Genomic DNA, 17,130 nt, shown 5'->3' on the forward strand with positions numbered 1-17,130 from the left:
TTGTTATGGCTGTTGTTTTGCTTCTCCATGCAGAGTAAAAGTAATGCTGGAATACCTATATAATTACCCTAACTGCTTAGGCAAATGTGAATATAATGACAAATTAAGTCATTTTCCATGGTACACGTCGGTGTATTTAGCCAGGCTTGTAACACAGATGCCCCTATCATGATGACTATATTTGCATGTAATTTGATGCAGGGAAAACACCGGGCTATATTCACTTGCACAATTATTCAAGACTAATGGGTAGACGTCGCCCTCTGTCGGCGAGGACACACCACTAAACCACAAGGGGGATCAAACTTTTATGTCCCTCCATTAACGCTGAACACAGACACCAAAATTGTCGTTTTCTAAATTGCAGGGTATACGTTCGCTTTAATCATGTGACCGTGTACGGTAATGCAAGTAACGGTACACAAAGTGGACAACTTTTTATGATTCGCTCCAGATGTTGAGGATTGTAACTTTAGACCTAAAGACTTTCTCTAGTCCTCTGTCATTTGTGCAAGTGGATTCTTGAGGGAATAGTGAGGCGCTCCTATTCCAGCTTTCACCCCCACCAGAGGAACCTAAAGGGACAACGCTCCCTGCAGAGGCACCAGATGTGCGCTGTTATGGGGAGCAAGGAGGGGGGTGAGGCATCAGATAAGCCCTGTTCCCAAAGCCGGGACGGATCGAGTATCATCATCGGGGGCGAAACCCAAACCCTGCGCAGTGGGTCGGATTTCTGTTTACACGAGCGTGGTCCCTGGATTCCTCAAACCAGAGCAGACCAGAGGTAAACTCGAGACAAGGAGGGGGAAAAAATTCTGAATTATCCCTCTTGTCACGGCTATGTCTGTACCTGTCTGTCTCTCTGCACAGAGCTCGGCGACACTGTGAGGTCTGCGAGACAGAGGCTTTCAATGATGCAGAAGAGCAATGGAAACCAACTGTCCTAATGTAGGCCATACTGCACTGTTAACGTGTTAATGGACAAAATGAGGAAAATTGTAATAAAGTTATAAAATAAAAGTTGTTACAGCTAACGAATTGAATTTGTTTATGTGCGTAATGCAATCAGATAACCTCAATGCTTTCATTACCAGCAGAGAAACTTGATACGGAAATAAGTTCTTTGGCCTTCGCATTAGCGATAAACATGTGGGAAATGTTTACATTCATCTGTGCGCAGACATACACGAACAAACGACTCTTTTTTTTTGTGCAAATCCTGTCCTCGGGCATTTGGCACTTTTCCTCAAGCCCAGATTGCTCAGAGGCCAAATGTGGACGTTTTAGGTGTTGCGCGCACACGCTCGTACACAGACTGGCGCGGATCAGACGGATGCCATTTGAGAAAGCTCCAAACATTCTGGTATCTTTTTTAACTCGCAGCGCTCTTTTCATCTCTTTATTTTAAGACAAGAGTCTAGAGACAGTGTTTGTTCTGTGCCCCCTCAGATAAAACACAGTCTTTGCATTCCTTATGAAATGTATCTGTTGAGATTTGGGAGGGGTGGGTGCCAGGTGTTGGGTTACATCAAATCAAAGCCCTCCCCTCACAGAGAGCGCACGAATGAGACCGGTAACCAGGCGATGCACCTTTCATAATAAAAGCTGAAGGGGAAACATTAAGTAACCGATAACATATCATTTTGGCCAATTAATCCTTACAAAACAAATGACATAATAAACCTTAGTAGGTTTTGAACAGAGTTAATGAGCTTTGAGAGAGCACCGTGCTATGATGTAATTATTTTTTTATATTATACCAACACTGCAACATTCAAATATTGCAAAAACCACCAAATGCAATTAAATTGATGAGAAACTTTTTGCTGGTTCATGTTTCAGTCAAGTTAAAATACTTCTCGCAAGAGTGTTTAAAATTTGGAAACCAAATTTTTCGCGGGGACGCAAATCATTGGCGTAATTGTGTTTTTGTTTTTAATTGCGGATTCGTTTCTAATATGCTTTCAAGAAACAGTTGACAGTTGTCATATTTTGAAAATCCAAAGCGGAAGACCTATGTTGGTTTTCGGTAGAAACTTGACAGAAGTGGGAAAGAGGGAGTTGAGATTGTTCAGCGGCGGACACTCCAGCGCACAGTGCACGCATGTTCAGTGGACTTCAGTGGTGTGAAGCCTCAAATGAGGGACTCGGACGTCCGGGAATGACAGCCGCTGTCACCAGGAGTGACAGCTTTCATTCTGAGATACTCCACTGAAACTACTCCAGCCGACACTCAACACTGATCCGCAACGGATCCAGCCAGACCGGGACTATGCCAGAGATGGAGAAAGGGAGACCACCGGAAAATAAACGCAGCAGGAAACCCGCGCACCCCGTAAAGAGGGAAATTAACCAGGAGATGAAGGTGAGAGTGGGTTTGTGTGCCACTGAAAAATTATTATTATTATTGTTATTATTGTAATCAGATGAGACGGGGCGATAACTTCTTTGCGCACACGTCTTCCAGCACACAGCAGCGAGTGAGTCAGCTACGCACAAATCAGTGCGGGGAATACTATCAAAAACTATATATGCTTTTAATGAATGCTCGCTTTCTGTCTTTTATGTAAGCAATTATATCCTACTGCGTGAAGCTGTATTGCAAAATAAGAAAAACCTCGAAAGTTTTCATCTTTAGGAAGACAACTGGAAAATATCAATAAACGTGTTTATAAATCCAAGTTGAAACAGACGCAAAGACAGACACGGGATTTTCTGATTATATAAATGTTAGTGCTGAAGAGTAGTCTGACCTCTGCCTTCTTGTGACGCCATGTCAGGCCAGCTGTGGCCGGACGCGCAGTCTTGTCCAGCGGAGATCCAGATGTGCGTCAATTCTTCCCCGCTCCTGCGGTGCGCTCACTTGCTGTACCACAGAGGCTTGCCCCCATGAAAAAGAGACAGGGCATTTATATTCTTTAAATAGCCCCGCTCCTTGGGAAAGCTCTAAAATCACTGTCACAGACTGTTAAAGAATGCAAACATCACATTAAACGAAAGCTCCCGCTTGAAGTGCTCACTGATGACATGTCATTTAAGAATCTCCCCACTGTTCTTTGAGTAGAAGGAGAGCCACTGCATAGGCAGTAATAAGTTAAATCACAGTAACAGGCACGATTCCCTCCCACTATTATGAGCCTGTTACTGCATGGAAACTAATCCATGGGTTGTCTGCTTTGTTTGGGTTTGGACACTGGATATTTGAGACGGTTGACTGTGGTGGGGTAAGGAATACTCGAGGCTTCTTCAAGCTGAAGCTGAGAAATAGAATTTGAAAAAGTCATTTTCTTGGGGGGGGGGGGTCGTATTCTGGCCTTCGTGAGAGAGGAAATGTGCTCTTTTTGTGTAAGTGGTTTGGATTGTAGCGTTTGATATCCAGGGGAGGTGTAGAGTTACATCTTAACTAATTTTAATCAAAACATGTGAAACGCTATCCCCGCTTGATGTAAGCCTGCCTGGGCTGAATCTCAGGGTCGGCCCCAGTTTGTTGCCTTTGGCTGCAACTCTCTTTGTGGTTTGGGATATGGCTTGTCACTCTCGCAAAGCAGATGTTTGTCTAAACTGCCAAAAAGAAACAAAAACAACATTGTGGGAAGTGGAGGGGTGGGTGAAGAAAAAATATTGCCCGTCTTTTCGTTCACAAGAAGAAGAAAAAAAGAAAGAAGTGGCACTGGGTTGTTTGTGTAGATACGGTAGGAGAGTTGCCATCAGTGTCGAACTTCTGGAGAACATCAAGATATCAAAATTAGGCATGATGGGAAGCATATAAGATTCAAATTATCGGGTAAAATCCCATAAGATGTGCACCTTAAAAACTGGTCAAATGATGAAAAAGCAGGGGGTTAGGGGGGGGGGGACTGTGGAGGAAATACAGGCAGGAAGGCTGGCAAGCTGAGTTCTAGCTCAGCTGAGGTCCGTCCCAGTGTTGTCTCTGTAATACATCTGTTTCAACACCACATTCGGACCTACTCCCTCCACGTCAGACCCCGAGCACGGCACCAGACACCCGATACTTGACTTTAATCATCGTTAGGCATATTTAGCTGGATATGATACCTCTGCTTGCACTCACCCACACACTCTCCCAGACACACACACAGCAGAAAGTGAGCAAGCGAGGGAGAGATCCATTTCTTTGAGGCCCTAGTGCAGAACAGAGGTCGGAGTGAGGAAAGCAGGGGAAAGAATGTGCAGTCAGTACTACAGCACTACAACACCACCACCACAGCAGACTGGCTGTGCTGGAAAAGGGTGAAACCTGAGAGGCCGTGCTGTGTCGGGTGTCAGGGCTGGAAGGTGCTGGGATGGAGGGGAGGATGGTGAAGATGGAAGGTGGCGGGGGGGGGGGGCAGAAAAAGAGGCAAAGGGAGGGACAGGGAAAGAGAGAGGGAGAGAGTGGTGGACATTGGAAAGAGAAGAAGAGAGCAGAGTGGGGCATTTCCGAGAACCGTGGGACCTGGCTGTGGTGTAGGGTGTCCCGCTCTGATTTCTGCCCATTCTGGATCAGGTTTCTCCTCCAATCCAGTTCTTCCAAAGCCACAGAGAGAGGTGGGTGGATAAAGAGAGAGACCTTTGTATTTTTTTTTCATCTGGTCGTAATAAAAAAAAAAAAACTGAGACCACACATCCCATCTGTGGAGAAAAGTTTTCTTTCTCCCTCTTTTTTCCAATTAAAAGAGATAAACAAAGGATGATTCATAGATTTCACACTGGTGTTAGGTTTTAAACCTTTCCGTCTCAGATTTAGCAAGAGTAAACAACTTGAATACATCATGGAAAAAGTGTCATACTGTACTCCTCTGTGCCCCTATTCATTTCTCCAACCAGGCTGTGGCTGAGAAAGAATCGCTCACATTGATTCAGAGAAGGAAGGTCTGATTATGTTTAACATAGGATAAAAATGTCCATTAATAACCCGTAGATGCATGCTGACAATTTCCTATTTGTAGGCAGGCATAGCTCAGTTATCCATATGCGTAGATTATCACTAATCACTGATTTCTTTTCTCATGCAGACTTTTGCAGAAAGCACCATGAATGAACTCCTTGGATGGTACGGTTACGACAAGGTAGATCTCAGAGATTCAGAGGCCAACGAGATCAGAAACTACAGAGAACGGCGTCAGCATGTGTCTGTGCTGAAAGGTGAGGGCGGCCGTCGAGGGTTCACTATTGGTGCAGTGTTCTTAAATTTACGCTAACAGGTTCTGCAGGTTGTAATGCAGACATTGAGTCACTGCACAAATTTGCTAAACATAACTTCCTGTAGTCAGAACTTCTCGAGTTTCATTCATTCAGATACATCTGTTGTTTGTGAAAAAGTTATTATAGTATCATGTAGGCCATATTGCAGATTTGCTGCACGGTGTAACGTTACTCGACGAATTCAAGTTAACACTGGAATCTGTTTGTGTCTTGCAGAAAACTCTTTGCCAAAACCCAAAAGCCTGGACACCAAAGTCAGCCACTTGGTCCTGCCGAACAAGAGCGGAGAGAGAGAGTGCTCCGGCATCCCGTCTTCGTCACCCTCCTCTTCCTCAACAAGCTCATCCTTGACGACCCCAAAGGAGCACAAGAGTGCCCCTGTCATCGTCCCCCTTATAAAGCCATCAGCAGGTAGCAGGCTGTAGGGGCAAACATGAGGAGATTAAATGTTGATTGTTGTGCGTTCCTTATACATATGCTTTTAGTATTACTACCCTGATGATTAGTTTGATATTCATGTGCTAGCACGTCAGAGTGTAGTGTCAAGCTCCAGAAGATGGTGCAGGTTCAGTTTTTACCTACTAGACTCCTGAGCAATGATAAAGAGGCATCCCTGCTAGGTGCAGTAGTTTGAGCTTGCTTTGGTGCCTCTTTCGGTAATTATATTATATATAAAATTATTATAGGTAAATATATAATAATTATGTATATTAAAAATTAGATTCTTTTACAAAATAAAGAGAAATTCTGTGTGCTACAAGCTCTGAAAAAGAGAGATAACCTGTAAAGTGTCCCGTGATATAAGCCACGTTTGCCGCAAAGGTAATAACTGTGTAATAACAGTCTGAGATAACTCAGCATGCAATTATGGTGCAATGCAGTAAGCATTTGTAGCCTATTAAGAGTAAAGTAAGTTAAACAGAAGAACTAATGCTGCTGCACCTTTTTATACTGTGTAGACTGTGTAATTCTTCTGTTGTTTGGACTTTGTTTTTTTGAAAAACAAACACTACATATGGTAATAAATTGCAGCTTTTGCTTTTAGTTTGAAGGTTTTTGGCATCCCTGATTAACAATGCTTGAATTGTAAGTCTGTCGGTATTCTGCTGTACGATTAAAATGTACAGGAATATAAGCATAAAATGGGTTCACCCGTTACAGATGGATAAATAAATAACAGCACTGTCATAGTGAAGGTTATAAGAGGGATGCAGCAAGATCTCTGTGTTCCCTGGAAGAATATTAATCTGAGATTTATTCAGTGTGAGGTACATCCATACAGGAAGTTTAGATCACAGCTGGATGCGCGCTGTTTAGTGCGCTCTCCTTTGTGAGACTAAAAAGCACTCAGTTGTAGCTGTTTCACACTATTCTTGTGCTTTTAAGATTATCTAACATAGCTTTTCTTCTGATTTCCCTCCTGCAGTGGAAGATGTACAAAATGTGCAGATAGTATGTGTGTGGTGCCAGAAGGAAGGTGTAAAACGCTACTCTCTGTGTATGGGATCAGAGCTCAAGAGCTTCTGCAGTGAGAAGTGTTTTGCTGCCTGCAGACGGGCCTACTTCAAACGCAATAAGGTTAGTATATATAATGTACTGCACATTATCATTACATTTGAGGGTCAAAAACAATTCATGTTGGCCTCTTCTTGGTGAGGTGTTGTAAATCCTGGTATCTGTATGATAATGAGTAATCTGTAAATTCAGTAGTCAGTCTGACACAACCATATACATTTAAGCAAACACAGGTACTCTATATCCAGTTTGCCTCAGCCCTGGCACATCCCATCACACAAAGGGAAATGGGCATCAAGTGGTTTCTGGCAGGTATACAAACTAGCAGAAACAGATACTCCTGATCTCGTGAGGTCATTACTGATGGATTCGTTTACAGAAATTTAAAAAGGGTGGATCTCTAAGAACACAATTCCTAGTGCGTATGGTCGATCCAGTTTAGGAATGGTGGGAGGGAGGTCAAAGTTTGTGTGGGACACTTAGTATCAGTTTCGCGTTAATGGAGAAGGGACAAGCCATTAAGTGGCTTTGGTCTGGAGGACAGGAGTGCTGCAACGACAGAGAAACGCTCTGATGCGCTTGCCGTGATTTTTCAGCCTCCATTGCGGCATGGATATACCTTCTGTAGAGGTACAGGGTGACAAGTAGCTATATCAGCTTTCACCCTCAGTGTTGTTTAGAGCGTGGTGGGTGAATTCACACAACAACGGAGACACAAGGGCGGGGGGGCTGAACAGACTGCGCGCAACAAGCCCTCTAGTTTTTCGGAGGCAGGGAGGAAAGCATTTCTGTTGGCTTGTTGCTGCTTGTCTGAGAGGAAGGCCAGGAGGCCTGGGGCGAGGTGTCCACTTTCAGTGCATACCTTACCTTCAGCTGCCTCATATTTCGTAACTCAACACGACTCAATGGGTCACAGAGATGGGGGAGCACTCAGATCCACATGAGATCAGCTTACATGAATCAAGAAGAATTTCCTATATTAATACTGGCAGAACCATTAATAATACGACAATACATCACCTGCATTATTTCCCCACTTGGCTGTAGAATTGTATCAGTTTCGCAACACAGCTTTTCTTTTGTTGCACTGACCTTTAGGGCTTGGTTGTTGCATGAAGCTCAGACTAATGCTATGCTTCATGACAAGGCGATTTATTTAAAACTATATTTTGTACTTGTTACGTAAGAAGCTCACATTTGGAGACCAGACACCGCAGAGTGATTCCAGTGTAGTATTTGTAGATGAACTGTTGTCTGAAACCTGACTGACGGTAGTTCATGTGATGTTTGTCACACTGTGGTTTTCCCCTGTCAGGCCAGAGATGAAGATCTCCATAGTGAGAGATCCCCTCAGCACCCCCATACAGAGGACTCGCCCAGACTGGTGCTGAAGATAAACACCAATGTCAGAGTAAGAGGACACTATCAATGCATCTTTTGTTTTCCACTGTGAGATATTAATATAAATATGCGATGAAAATGACAAGGTTTAACAAGCAGGAATAGTGGGGAAATCTTCTGTTTCTACACAAAGATCTGTTTTCACATACAATCTTTCACTCCAGTGACCCCCCACAGTCTCTCTCCCCTGTGCCACAGGTATGCGATTGGTGCAAGCATGTTCGTCACACTAAAGAGTACCTGGACTTTGGATCTGGTGAGGAGCGACTCCAGTTCTGCAGCACCAAGTGTCTGAACCAGTACAAGATGGATGTTTTCTACCGGGAAGCCCGCGCAGCTCTCACCAGCACCAGTTCCAGCCCAAACAGAACCAATCAGGAGGGGAGGATAGACAGCATTGTAGCTGGGCAAAAGCTACTCACTCCAGAATCTTGGAACAACAACAACAGTACTGGGGAAGCCCGTAATAGAAACCTCTCCCCTAAAGGGCCTGCACTAATCCGTGGATTAGGAGAATCCTCCATGTCTCCCTCAGAAGCATCCTCTTCTACTTCAAAAGTCCCTGTCTCTGGTCTAAGGACCCTAGAGAGATCCATCCAGCCTCCCCCACCTCCTTCAACTGTGGATGTGTCACCCCATCCTGCTTCCCTTCCTCCTCCACCTCTTCCTCGCCCCCCTCTGGAGCAAAAGCCAGTACCTCAAATCCCCATGCCCTTTATAAGGCCTCCCCTTCATGCTCAGGGCTTAAAAAGCCCCCTTGCCACTCCTCCCAGACATCCAGGCCCTCCTTCCAGCCCTATCCACAGAGCTCCGCACTCTCCTCACCTTCAGCCCCCTACTTCTTCATCCATGAATCCCCCTGGACTGATACACCCCTTCCCAGGAGCCTACTTTCCTGGCTTACACTCCCCTCCGCTGAATATGATGCCAAGAGGTCCTGTCCCAATGCCTCCCATGATGAACTTTGGTATTCCTTCTTTTAGCCCTCTTCTGCCCCAGCCCACTGTCCTGGTGCCTTATCCCATCATTGTACCCCTACCTGTCCCGATACCCATTCCTATCCCTATTCCAGTCCCCCCTAAAACATCCCTAGAAACTCCAAGTCACAGCGGAGTTATTCAGCCTGTGCCAGATTTGCTGGACAGGGCTCAATCCAGGTCTACCAGGCAATCTTCTCCAGAGACTTCTGAGGCAGACAGCAGACTGGTAGTCAGCAAAATGGGTGGAACTTTGCCTCAAGGGCTATCCTCACCAAGTGACCTGAACACAAGGGACACAGATTGGGTTAAATCAGAGAGGCCATTTCTGTCCCCAGCATCCACACCCCAAAGTGGAGCATCCTCCCCCAGAGCCCAGTGCAACGAATCCCCCTGCTCAGCCCCGGGGTCGGACGGGATAAATGAATATAAGCATCAGCAGACAGAGCGACAAGTCATCCAAAGGGTTCTGCAAAGGACTCAAGTGAAGTTAGAGCCCAGCACCAATGGAGTGGTGGACCTATCAGGGCTGGGCGAGTTGGGAGCTGGGCAGGTTAACAGGTCAGGGGTTCACAATATCATCAGACCCACACCTCCTCTGTCACCATCACTTTCACACGACACTGTCTTCCAGCACCAGGACTCCCATACTCCACCTTCTTGCACCCCAGCCAGCCCCAAGGAGTTCAACCATCCACATGGTGCCACATCCTCTGCCCAAAAATCTCAGGACCATGGTCAAAATGGGATGTCTTCTTCACCAACAACTGCCACTCCGGACTCCCGACCCCAGAGATTACCAGCACCGCCCCCTGACCCCTCACTTAGTGAGCTGGAGGCTATCAAAGAGAACAAGTGTTCTGTTGTTAGCCCAGTGCGGGTTGAGGGGCAAGTTAATCTGTCAGAAGAGCCCTTAACAGTAGTCCGGGACATAGGAGAGGACTCTCATGTTCCTGATGAGGACCATGCCTACGCTCTGCCCACAGCGCCAAAGATAGGTGGGACCACTGGCCCATTGCTCTTGCCCAAACTCAGGGACAAGGGTAGTCTGCGGAGCCCTGCCAATGTGCCCAGTGCAATAGACATGGAGCCAGCTCTGAAGAGGAGATGCCTAAGAATCAGAGATCAGAATAAGTAGAGGATGGAGGTAAGAGATTCTGATGTAAAGTGAGGAAAAATACAGATAGCACGGTTTTCAATGGCTTTTTAAATTTATATCTTGTAAAGACCAGAAGTCAGACTTACTGATACATCGGCAAGATAAATGTCACAGTAAACCAAGTTGACACCAACTTATTTTGCATTAAACGCTCTGTGGTATTCCACATTGGTTTAAATAAAAACCAGCAATTATTTTTAAACACCATTTAACCAGGGACTGGAAAATGTGTGGACACACACATTCGCACATACAGAGGGCAAGCTTAATCACAGGTCTAACAGCATGCGCATGGTCACTAAACAGCATGGCGCCAAAGAGAGAGAATCCCAGTAACCTGGCACTCCCCAGTGCTCTAAGGTTACACCAGGGAAGGAGGTGGAGGGCACAGGCAGTGAGAGTCACTTTGAAAGGCGATCACTTCACCACAGTCTGACTGACAGTCACAATTCTTTGTTTGCATCGCAGCCTCTTCTTTAGGCTCCCATTTGCCAAGGTATGTGAGTATACGTCTGTTCTCAGATGGATGGAGAAAATGACTGTGGGAGAAAGTAGAAGGTTCATTGTATTGGACAAAGACAAATGGCTGCTGCTGAATCAAATATGTGACCTTGAGGTTATGAGTTAGCTTGTCCAGAATGACATTCACACAGAGAGATAGGTCAATTCTCCGTGTGACCATAAAGTCAAACTGTTGCTCCTTGCGGCCGTAACTACAAGGCAGTGCAGACATCTTTCTGGGGTGCTGTAGAGACAGAGGTGATTGTCAGGCAGACTACAAGGCGCGGCAATTTGAGAGTGAACCCTCAGCTGTGATAGAGCTCTGGGGCTTCATTAGGAAAACACAGGGGCAGAACCAGAGCGATCCGTTTACACATGTCATAATGACACCCTGTTCTGGCTTTGGCTCGTACCTCTCATATGTAGAAGTTTCGAGTCCCCCCCCCCCATCCCTTTTCAGTCCTTTTCTTCACTTAGCACTGCTATCCTCTGCCAACCAGATGTTGTTGTTCGAATGCAGCAGGAAAGCCTCCTTACTTTGGACCAATCAAAGGCCCTCTTGATTTCACTTGTCACTAGTCCAAAGGGCTGTAACACCAGCCGTCATCCTCACCAGCTGGTATCTCATCATAACAAGATCATGTTACCATTTTACTGTATGTCCCGAGATTAATCCGCTGATATTACAGAGATGGTTTAAATTTCACCTGGCCTGCTTTTCTCTCCATATTGCACTCCAAGCCTCAAAAGGTCAGGGGTCACCTTCGTAATTATGTTAAAAACGGATAGCTGTTGGTCGCGGACCCACAACATAAACCTTTATCTCATACTCCCAGATGTTTTGTGTTGAAGCACAACAAGATTTCCTTTCACTAAATGAGTTCCCACTTTACTCTGTGTCATTTGTTGTGGCTCCATGCATTGCCTTAGTAACCAATACATATGAAATCACAGTGTGCCGCTTGTGCTGTGCAGAAGGATTTATGGCCTTGTGTTGTGTGTAATGGGAGCTGGCTGTCGTATGTGAGTGACTTTAGCTCGCCACCTCTGTGCTCTGAGCTAAACATTGCTGTCCTGTTCTATTGTCTGAACTGCTAAAAGTCTTTTAAAAAAAAAAAAAAAAGTCTCCCACACTGACAGAGTCAGGAGCCAACTGGAGGATTTCACCTCAGGAAACAGCCAGTTTTTTTGTCTCAGTTTTCCTTGCCTTTATTTGGGATATTTTATAGCCCGTGTAATCCGATCCCACCACATGGGTATTCGCTGAGCGTTTGAAACTAAAACGCAATGGGACAGAGGGAGTACAGAACCCTGGTTTGGCCCTTACGTGTGTGCGTGTGCATGTGTGTGTGTGTCTGTTTGTGTTTAATGTGTGTGTTTGAATGAAAGCCTGTGTAAGTGTGTGTAAGAGAGGAAAAAAAGGCCAGATGTTCTTAGTTTGATTGTGCCCCGTGCAACAGTTATCTGAGTGTTGACATGACTAAAAGGTTCATTCTCAGTGTTTATATAGAAAGGGCAGATTAAGGAATGAGTGTCCAGGGTTGCAGAGGTTGATATAACATATGGTGTAAATGGAAATTGCACAGAATAAAATATATGATATCTCACAACTTACTTTGTCTCTCTTTCTCCCTTTCCTTCTTTCTGTTTCTTGTTTTTTTGTACTCCTACCCTGTCTATCTAATAAACAGACTCCCTGTTTAGCACTGTACGGCAGTGCTAGATTCAGTGCCATGCCCTCTTGTGGACAACACCAGTGCTAACACCCTCTAGCCTGTCCCTCAGCCTGTTGGCCCACCAGAGTGTTGCTCTGCCTGCAGACCAGCAGGGTGCCAACCCAGGAAGAAGTCCAGATGGCCAAGTCATCACAAGCCAACATGGGGGAAGAACACAACACAGTCACACATTTTGTCTTGGACCAAAAGGCTGTCGCTGGCTCGTGTGTGTTACATTGTGTTCAGCAAGCGCTTTAAAAGGAGCATCTCAGATCTTCTTCCTGTCTGACATTGCCCTAAAGTGTGTATGCGCGCATGAGTCAGTGTGGCAGCCCAGATGAGCTGCTCCTCCTCCTCCTCCTCCCCTCCCTGCTCCGCACAGCAGACAGGGCTCCGATCAGCCTTGTGTGGTCTTCTCAGATGGAGCCTGAACATGATCTCTTTCCAGGGGAAACGGTTTGTTTTCTCTGCCCGGCTTGCACAAAGAGCTGCATTGTTCCTCTCCCCATATCCCACGCTGACTCCCCACTCCAGGTTTTGGGTTACCTGGCCGACGGGGGCTCAGACTTCATCAGTTTTTTTATTTTTTTGACCGACAGCCAGGAATATAGTATACCCTTCTCTCCTCCACCTTTCCGCCCAATCTAAATACGGTACGCACCAGTTCTGAGGTTTTATCCCTCACAAGTGATTGCCTGTGATTCCCTACTCAGCTCACTTCCTCCAAGGGAAGAAAGACAGTCTGCTGACATTAAGACTTCATCCAGTTTACTCACTGACGAGAGTCCGGCCGGGCTGTCGAGACAGATGATGGAGCAGCCTAACAACCCAGGGGAGAGTCTCCTCCCCCTCCTCTTAAACAATGTAAACTTAAACTGAATATATGAGGGTACACCTACTGATACATAGTAGCTGAGATGGTCTGTGAACACTTTAGACGTCTTGATGACGCTGGTACATGAATGTGTAACGTACAGATCCTCATTCAATATTCACCTGATCTACCAAGTCTCTCATAGCAAATCAGAGTTTGAATCACTTTCAGCACCGAATGCCATGCATGTTTCGTCCCTGCCATTCATGAATGAATGATCCTAATTCTGATTTTCTTGTGGATGATGCTGGTTTTGATCAGCCGTTTCTGAAAAGGAAAGCAACCTTGTAATATTACCAAATGTGGTATTATACCCAAAGGCATCAAATGCTGTAGTATGCAGCGATCAGTATTACAGTTCCCGCTATCAGGGATACCTATTGAGATTTGATCCAGCTAGATCACTTAGCAGCTTGTCAACACTTGTTCCTTTGCAAGATTTCAGTTTTGTAGTCGACACAGATACTATTTGATGTTATATTAACTTATGGATGAAGCATCTGTAGATTTTCACAAAAATGCTTTATTTCTTCTTTTTTTTGTTTGTTTGTTTTGTTCTTTTTCTTTGATGATTTTCATTTTATGAGTGCCTGAACTCTCAAACGCCTCTTGTCCATATGTTAATATGCTGTAGCCCCACTAGAGGGCATTGTTTGCCTTTGTAACTTTGCACCTGAGCAGAAAGAACCAGGAGGCCATAAGACAGTCTGCTGAAACCCAATGCAATCACTCAGTGCCATCAGACTGATGTGACTGATAAGCCAAGGAGGCGGCTTTTCCTTTACATCTCGCCATTATTTTATCTTTAAATTCAAATATTGCCATTTGCCACACTCACAGCAGTGTCAAACCAAGGGTGCAGTCAGCTGCATTTCAACGCCTTTTAGTGAACAGTTCAGCACTCCCCTGAGTTAAACTAAGCAGTCCCTTTGACCTGCTTGATGCTAGAATACCGCCAGATGTGGCCCACCCCAGCCATCATTCCAAAATCACTTACCTATCCGTTTGTGGGCATGCGTGTGTGCATGCACGGATATGTGGCAACACATTTCACCGTCTCCTCACTCATTCCAGCCCACTTCCCCCACCACAGATCATGCCTTTAAGTCAGTGTCATTCTTGGCTGGTAAGGGGACTTTCTCGCTTGTATGGCGCAGTGATGACATCATTTCATACAAATAGCTGCAGTGTCAACAGGAGATCTCCGACTCTGACGGCAGAGGCCAAAAAGTAAACAATTCAAACTGCCATCATTAGTTTCACCATGTTTAATCAATGCCTTTCCTCACCTCACCCAGTATCTGTGTCACCTCAGAGTTTTGACAGAAACCCCGTTTTACCAGACGTTTGGTTGCTTCTTGCTTCACCCAGAGGTACTTTCTGACCTTCCCTGTCAAAGTCACTATCTGACAAAATGTTTGTATTCAAATAAAGATTAAATAAGAGCATTGGTGAAGACCTCTTTGTAAAGTGAAATAAATAAAAGTTATTCTAAGATCAAAGAAACTTCTGCAGTTTGTTTATTTAATTTATTTAAGTTTTTATTTTAAAAAATGTTGGTGGGGGGGGGGTTTCTTCTTTTTTGTGAGGCATGTTGGTTTTGTAATTATTAAACTCGTCATACAGCTTTATAAACCGTGTGCTAACAGGTTCTGGTCAGTAAATGCCTATTTTTAGTGGAAGCCTTTCTGAAAGGCAACGCATCAACATTCCAGAAATAGTGGAAGTCGACCATCTTTGCAGTGACGGTAAATCAGATGAATGAGATAAGAGAGCAGGAATTCCGGCTTTGTGTGGACCTACTGGGAGCCGTGACTGGACGATTCTGGGAGGGCAGCGTTGGGGGGGGGGGGGTTAACTTCCAGGTTTTCAAGTTAGGGGTTGAAACTGCAGGACGGAAGTTTTCCACAATAATAACAGGGCAGGGGATATGTGCGGGACTTGCTTGCAGGAAGTCACCCACAATTAGACAGCACTAACCGGATGTAAAAACTATCCTATAAAATAAAGGCATTAAACAACCGAAAAAAAACGCTATCAAATAATAATGATCATCATCATCACCATCATCATCATTATTATTATTATTATTAGTGATATTAGTAGTAGTAGTATTAACTTTATTTAATCAAGTTAAAATGATATTAATAGAAATGTTATAGAAACGTTTCTAAATGACCTTGAGAGGTTATTTAGGTTATTTATGAAAGATGATTTATCATTCACTTGTTTTACTGTCCATATGTATGGACAAAAAAGATTTGCAAGGTTTGGAAAAAGACAATTTCATAATGATTGATATCTTCCCAGATTTTTATAATTTATTTAGTCTTATTTAAGTCTTCGCCTTAAGATTTACGCAGTTTCTCACGACTTTTATGTTGATAGTTGCAACCGGAAGTCAAACTTGTGTTCTCCTTGCTTGACTAATCTTTGTTACAGGTTGAGCATGTTGGGTCGACTGATTTAGTTTTACCTGCCTGCCTGATAGCAAGACGACACTTATCTGAAAGTGAAGTTTACCTCGACACACCCGCTTGGTTTTCACTTGCGTGCGTGTCTGTGTGACCACTAATGAAAACTGGGCGAGACGGTTTGTTTGGGCCTTGGATAAATAATTAACCAGACAACTCAAGCCGCAGTTTCAAGAGCTGACATGAGGAGTTGACGCAAAGCAAGAGCGAAGTGCGCCTCTATCGCCAGCCTGTTACCTGAGCGAAAACAACAGGCTCGCAGGTGTTTTTGTTTCTTTTATATTTTTCTTTATATTTTTAATGACATTTGAACTGGATACACTTCATTGTAATAATGCTGGGAGCGGAGAGCAGATTGGAAAGCCGGCTGAAGAAGCTGGAGTCCCTGATAAGGAATCCACAGTCGGCACTAAACTTGGCAACCCTGCTGGTGAGTTTACATTCACCCTGAAGCTCTAATACAAGTATGGTCTTCAGACTGAGAGATAGGGAGTGAGTTAGACACATATTTGTGAGTAATTAGTCTGTCAGTCATCTGAGAAAAAAGTTTTTAGAGGAAGGTCTTACAGTAAAAACAATTTAAAAAAAAAAGTGAAATTGTTGACCTGTAGCCTTAATCACGCAGAAAATGATAAGAACTAAGGTTAAGCTAATCATACTCCTTTGGCCTTTGTAGCAGAGGGAAACCCCACCTTTCCTGTATGGAATGCCATACACTCCTCCCTAAACAGAATTATTAAATGGAAAATGCTGCATAGTAATAATTAGATGTGATAGTTTTCCAACTCACTGAAGCTGGAAGTCATTCAAATGAGTGAAGGAAGTTCCAATGAAACTTACAATCTGATCAGCTATGAACTACATTCACTCCTCCCTTTCCCTCACTCAGTCAATGCCTGTCTGGGGTTACCTGTTCAGGGGTCTGGTGTGGTGGCCTGCACTGAGAACATATTCAGCTCAGCTGCTCACACTCCTCAAGCCTCAATCTTTGAGAATAAATTCAGGATCTCACAGCAGGCTGTCTGTAGTTTTCCATTTCTATGTAGTGCTGATCTGCAGATTTAAAATAGGCTTAATATTTTCATCTTGACAACCCAGAGTTAGCTTTGAGAACGTGTCTAGCCTGGATCAACTTTTGTAAGCTGTTTGCAGTAACACTTTGACTCAGCAAAAAGCCAGTAGAGTCTGTTTACTGTTTAAGTTATTCATTTGCTTCACACACATTTGATATTGACAGAACACCATAATCCACGGCTTTTAGTGACATTTGGAGCATTAAAACATATAAATCATGCTGAGGGATTTATAT

At 44.4% G+C, this 17,130-nt stretch overlaps 2 protein-coding genes across 8 annotated transcripts in view; both read left to right on the plus strand.

Moving 5' to 3' along the window:
* Positions 1-2,047: 2,047 nt before the first annotated feature.
* Positions 2,048-14,071, plus strand: LOC102193650 (sine oculis-binding protein homolog). Of its 2 annotated transcripts, none has more exons than XM_005731040.1 (7): positions 2,048-2,365; positions 5,016-5,145; positions 5,422-5,616; positions 6,632-6,783; positions 8,036-8,131; positions 8,299-10,245; positions 12,450-14,071. In XM_005731040.1, the coding sequence occupies exons 1-6, from the start codon at positions 2,273-2,275 to the stop codon at positions 10,234-10,236; spliced, it is 2,604 nt and encodes an 867-aa protein (XP_005731097.1). In that variant the 5' UTR covers positions 2,048-2,272; the 3' UTR covers positions 10,237-10,245; positions 12,450-14,071. The 2 variants fall into 2 exon arrangements, with proteins under 2 accessions (XP_005731097.1, XP_005731098.1); XM_005731041.1 differs by having other exon boundaries at positions 8,320-10,245.
* Positions 14,072-15,769: 1,698 nt separating this feature from the next.
* LOC102194615 (rho-associated protein kinase 2-like) overlaps positions 15,770-17,130 on the plus strand; it is a 37,005-nt gene continuing 35,644 nt past the window's right edge. For all 6 annotated transcript variants that reach the window (XR_311682.1, XR_311683.1, XM_005731042.1 and 3 more), the window contains exon 1: positions 15,770-16,251. Coding sequence is in view for 4 of the 6 variants with exons in the window: in XM_005731042.1 (XP_005731099.1) it covers positions 16,156-16,251 (96 nt within the window). In the remaining 2 variants the exon portion in view is untranslated. The remainder of the gene's footprint in view (positions 16,252-17,130) is intronic.

This window comes from Pundamilia nyererei, unplaced genomic scaffold (genome assembly GCF_000239375.1).
Source record: "Pundamilia nyererei isolate P.nyererei 1_Seehausen unplaced genomic scaffold, PunNye1.0 scaffold00041, whole genome shotgun sequence".
NCBI lineage: Eukaryota > Metazoa > Chordata > Actinopteri > Cichliformes > Cichlidae > Pundamilia > Pundamilia nyererei.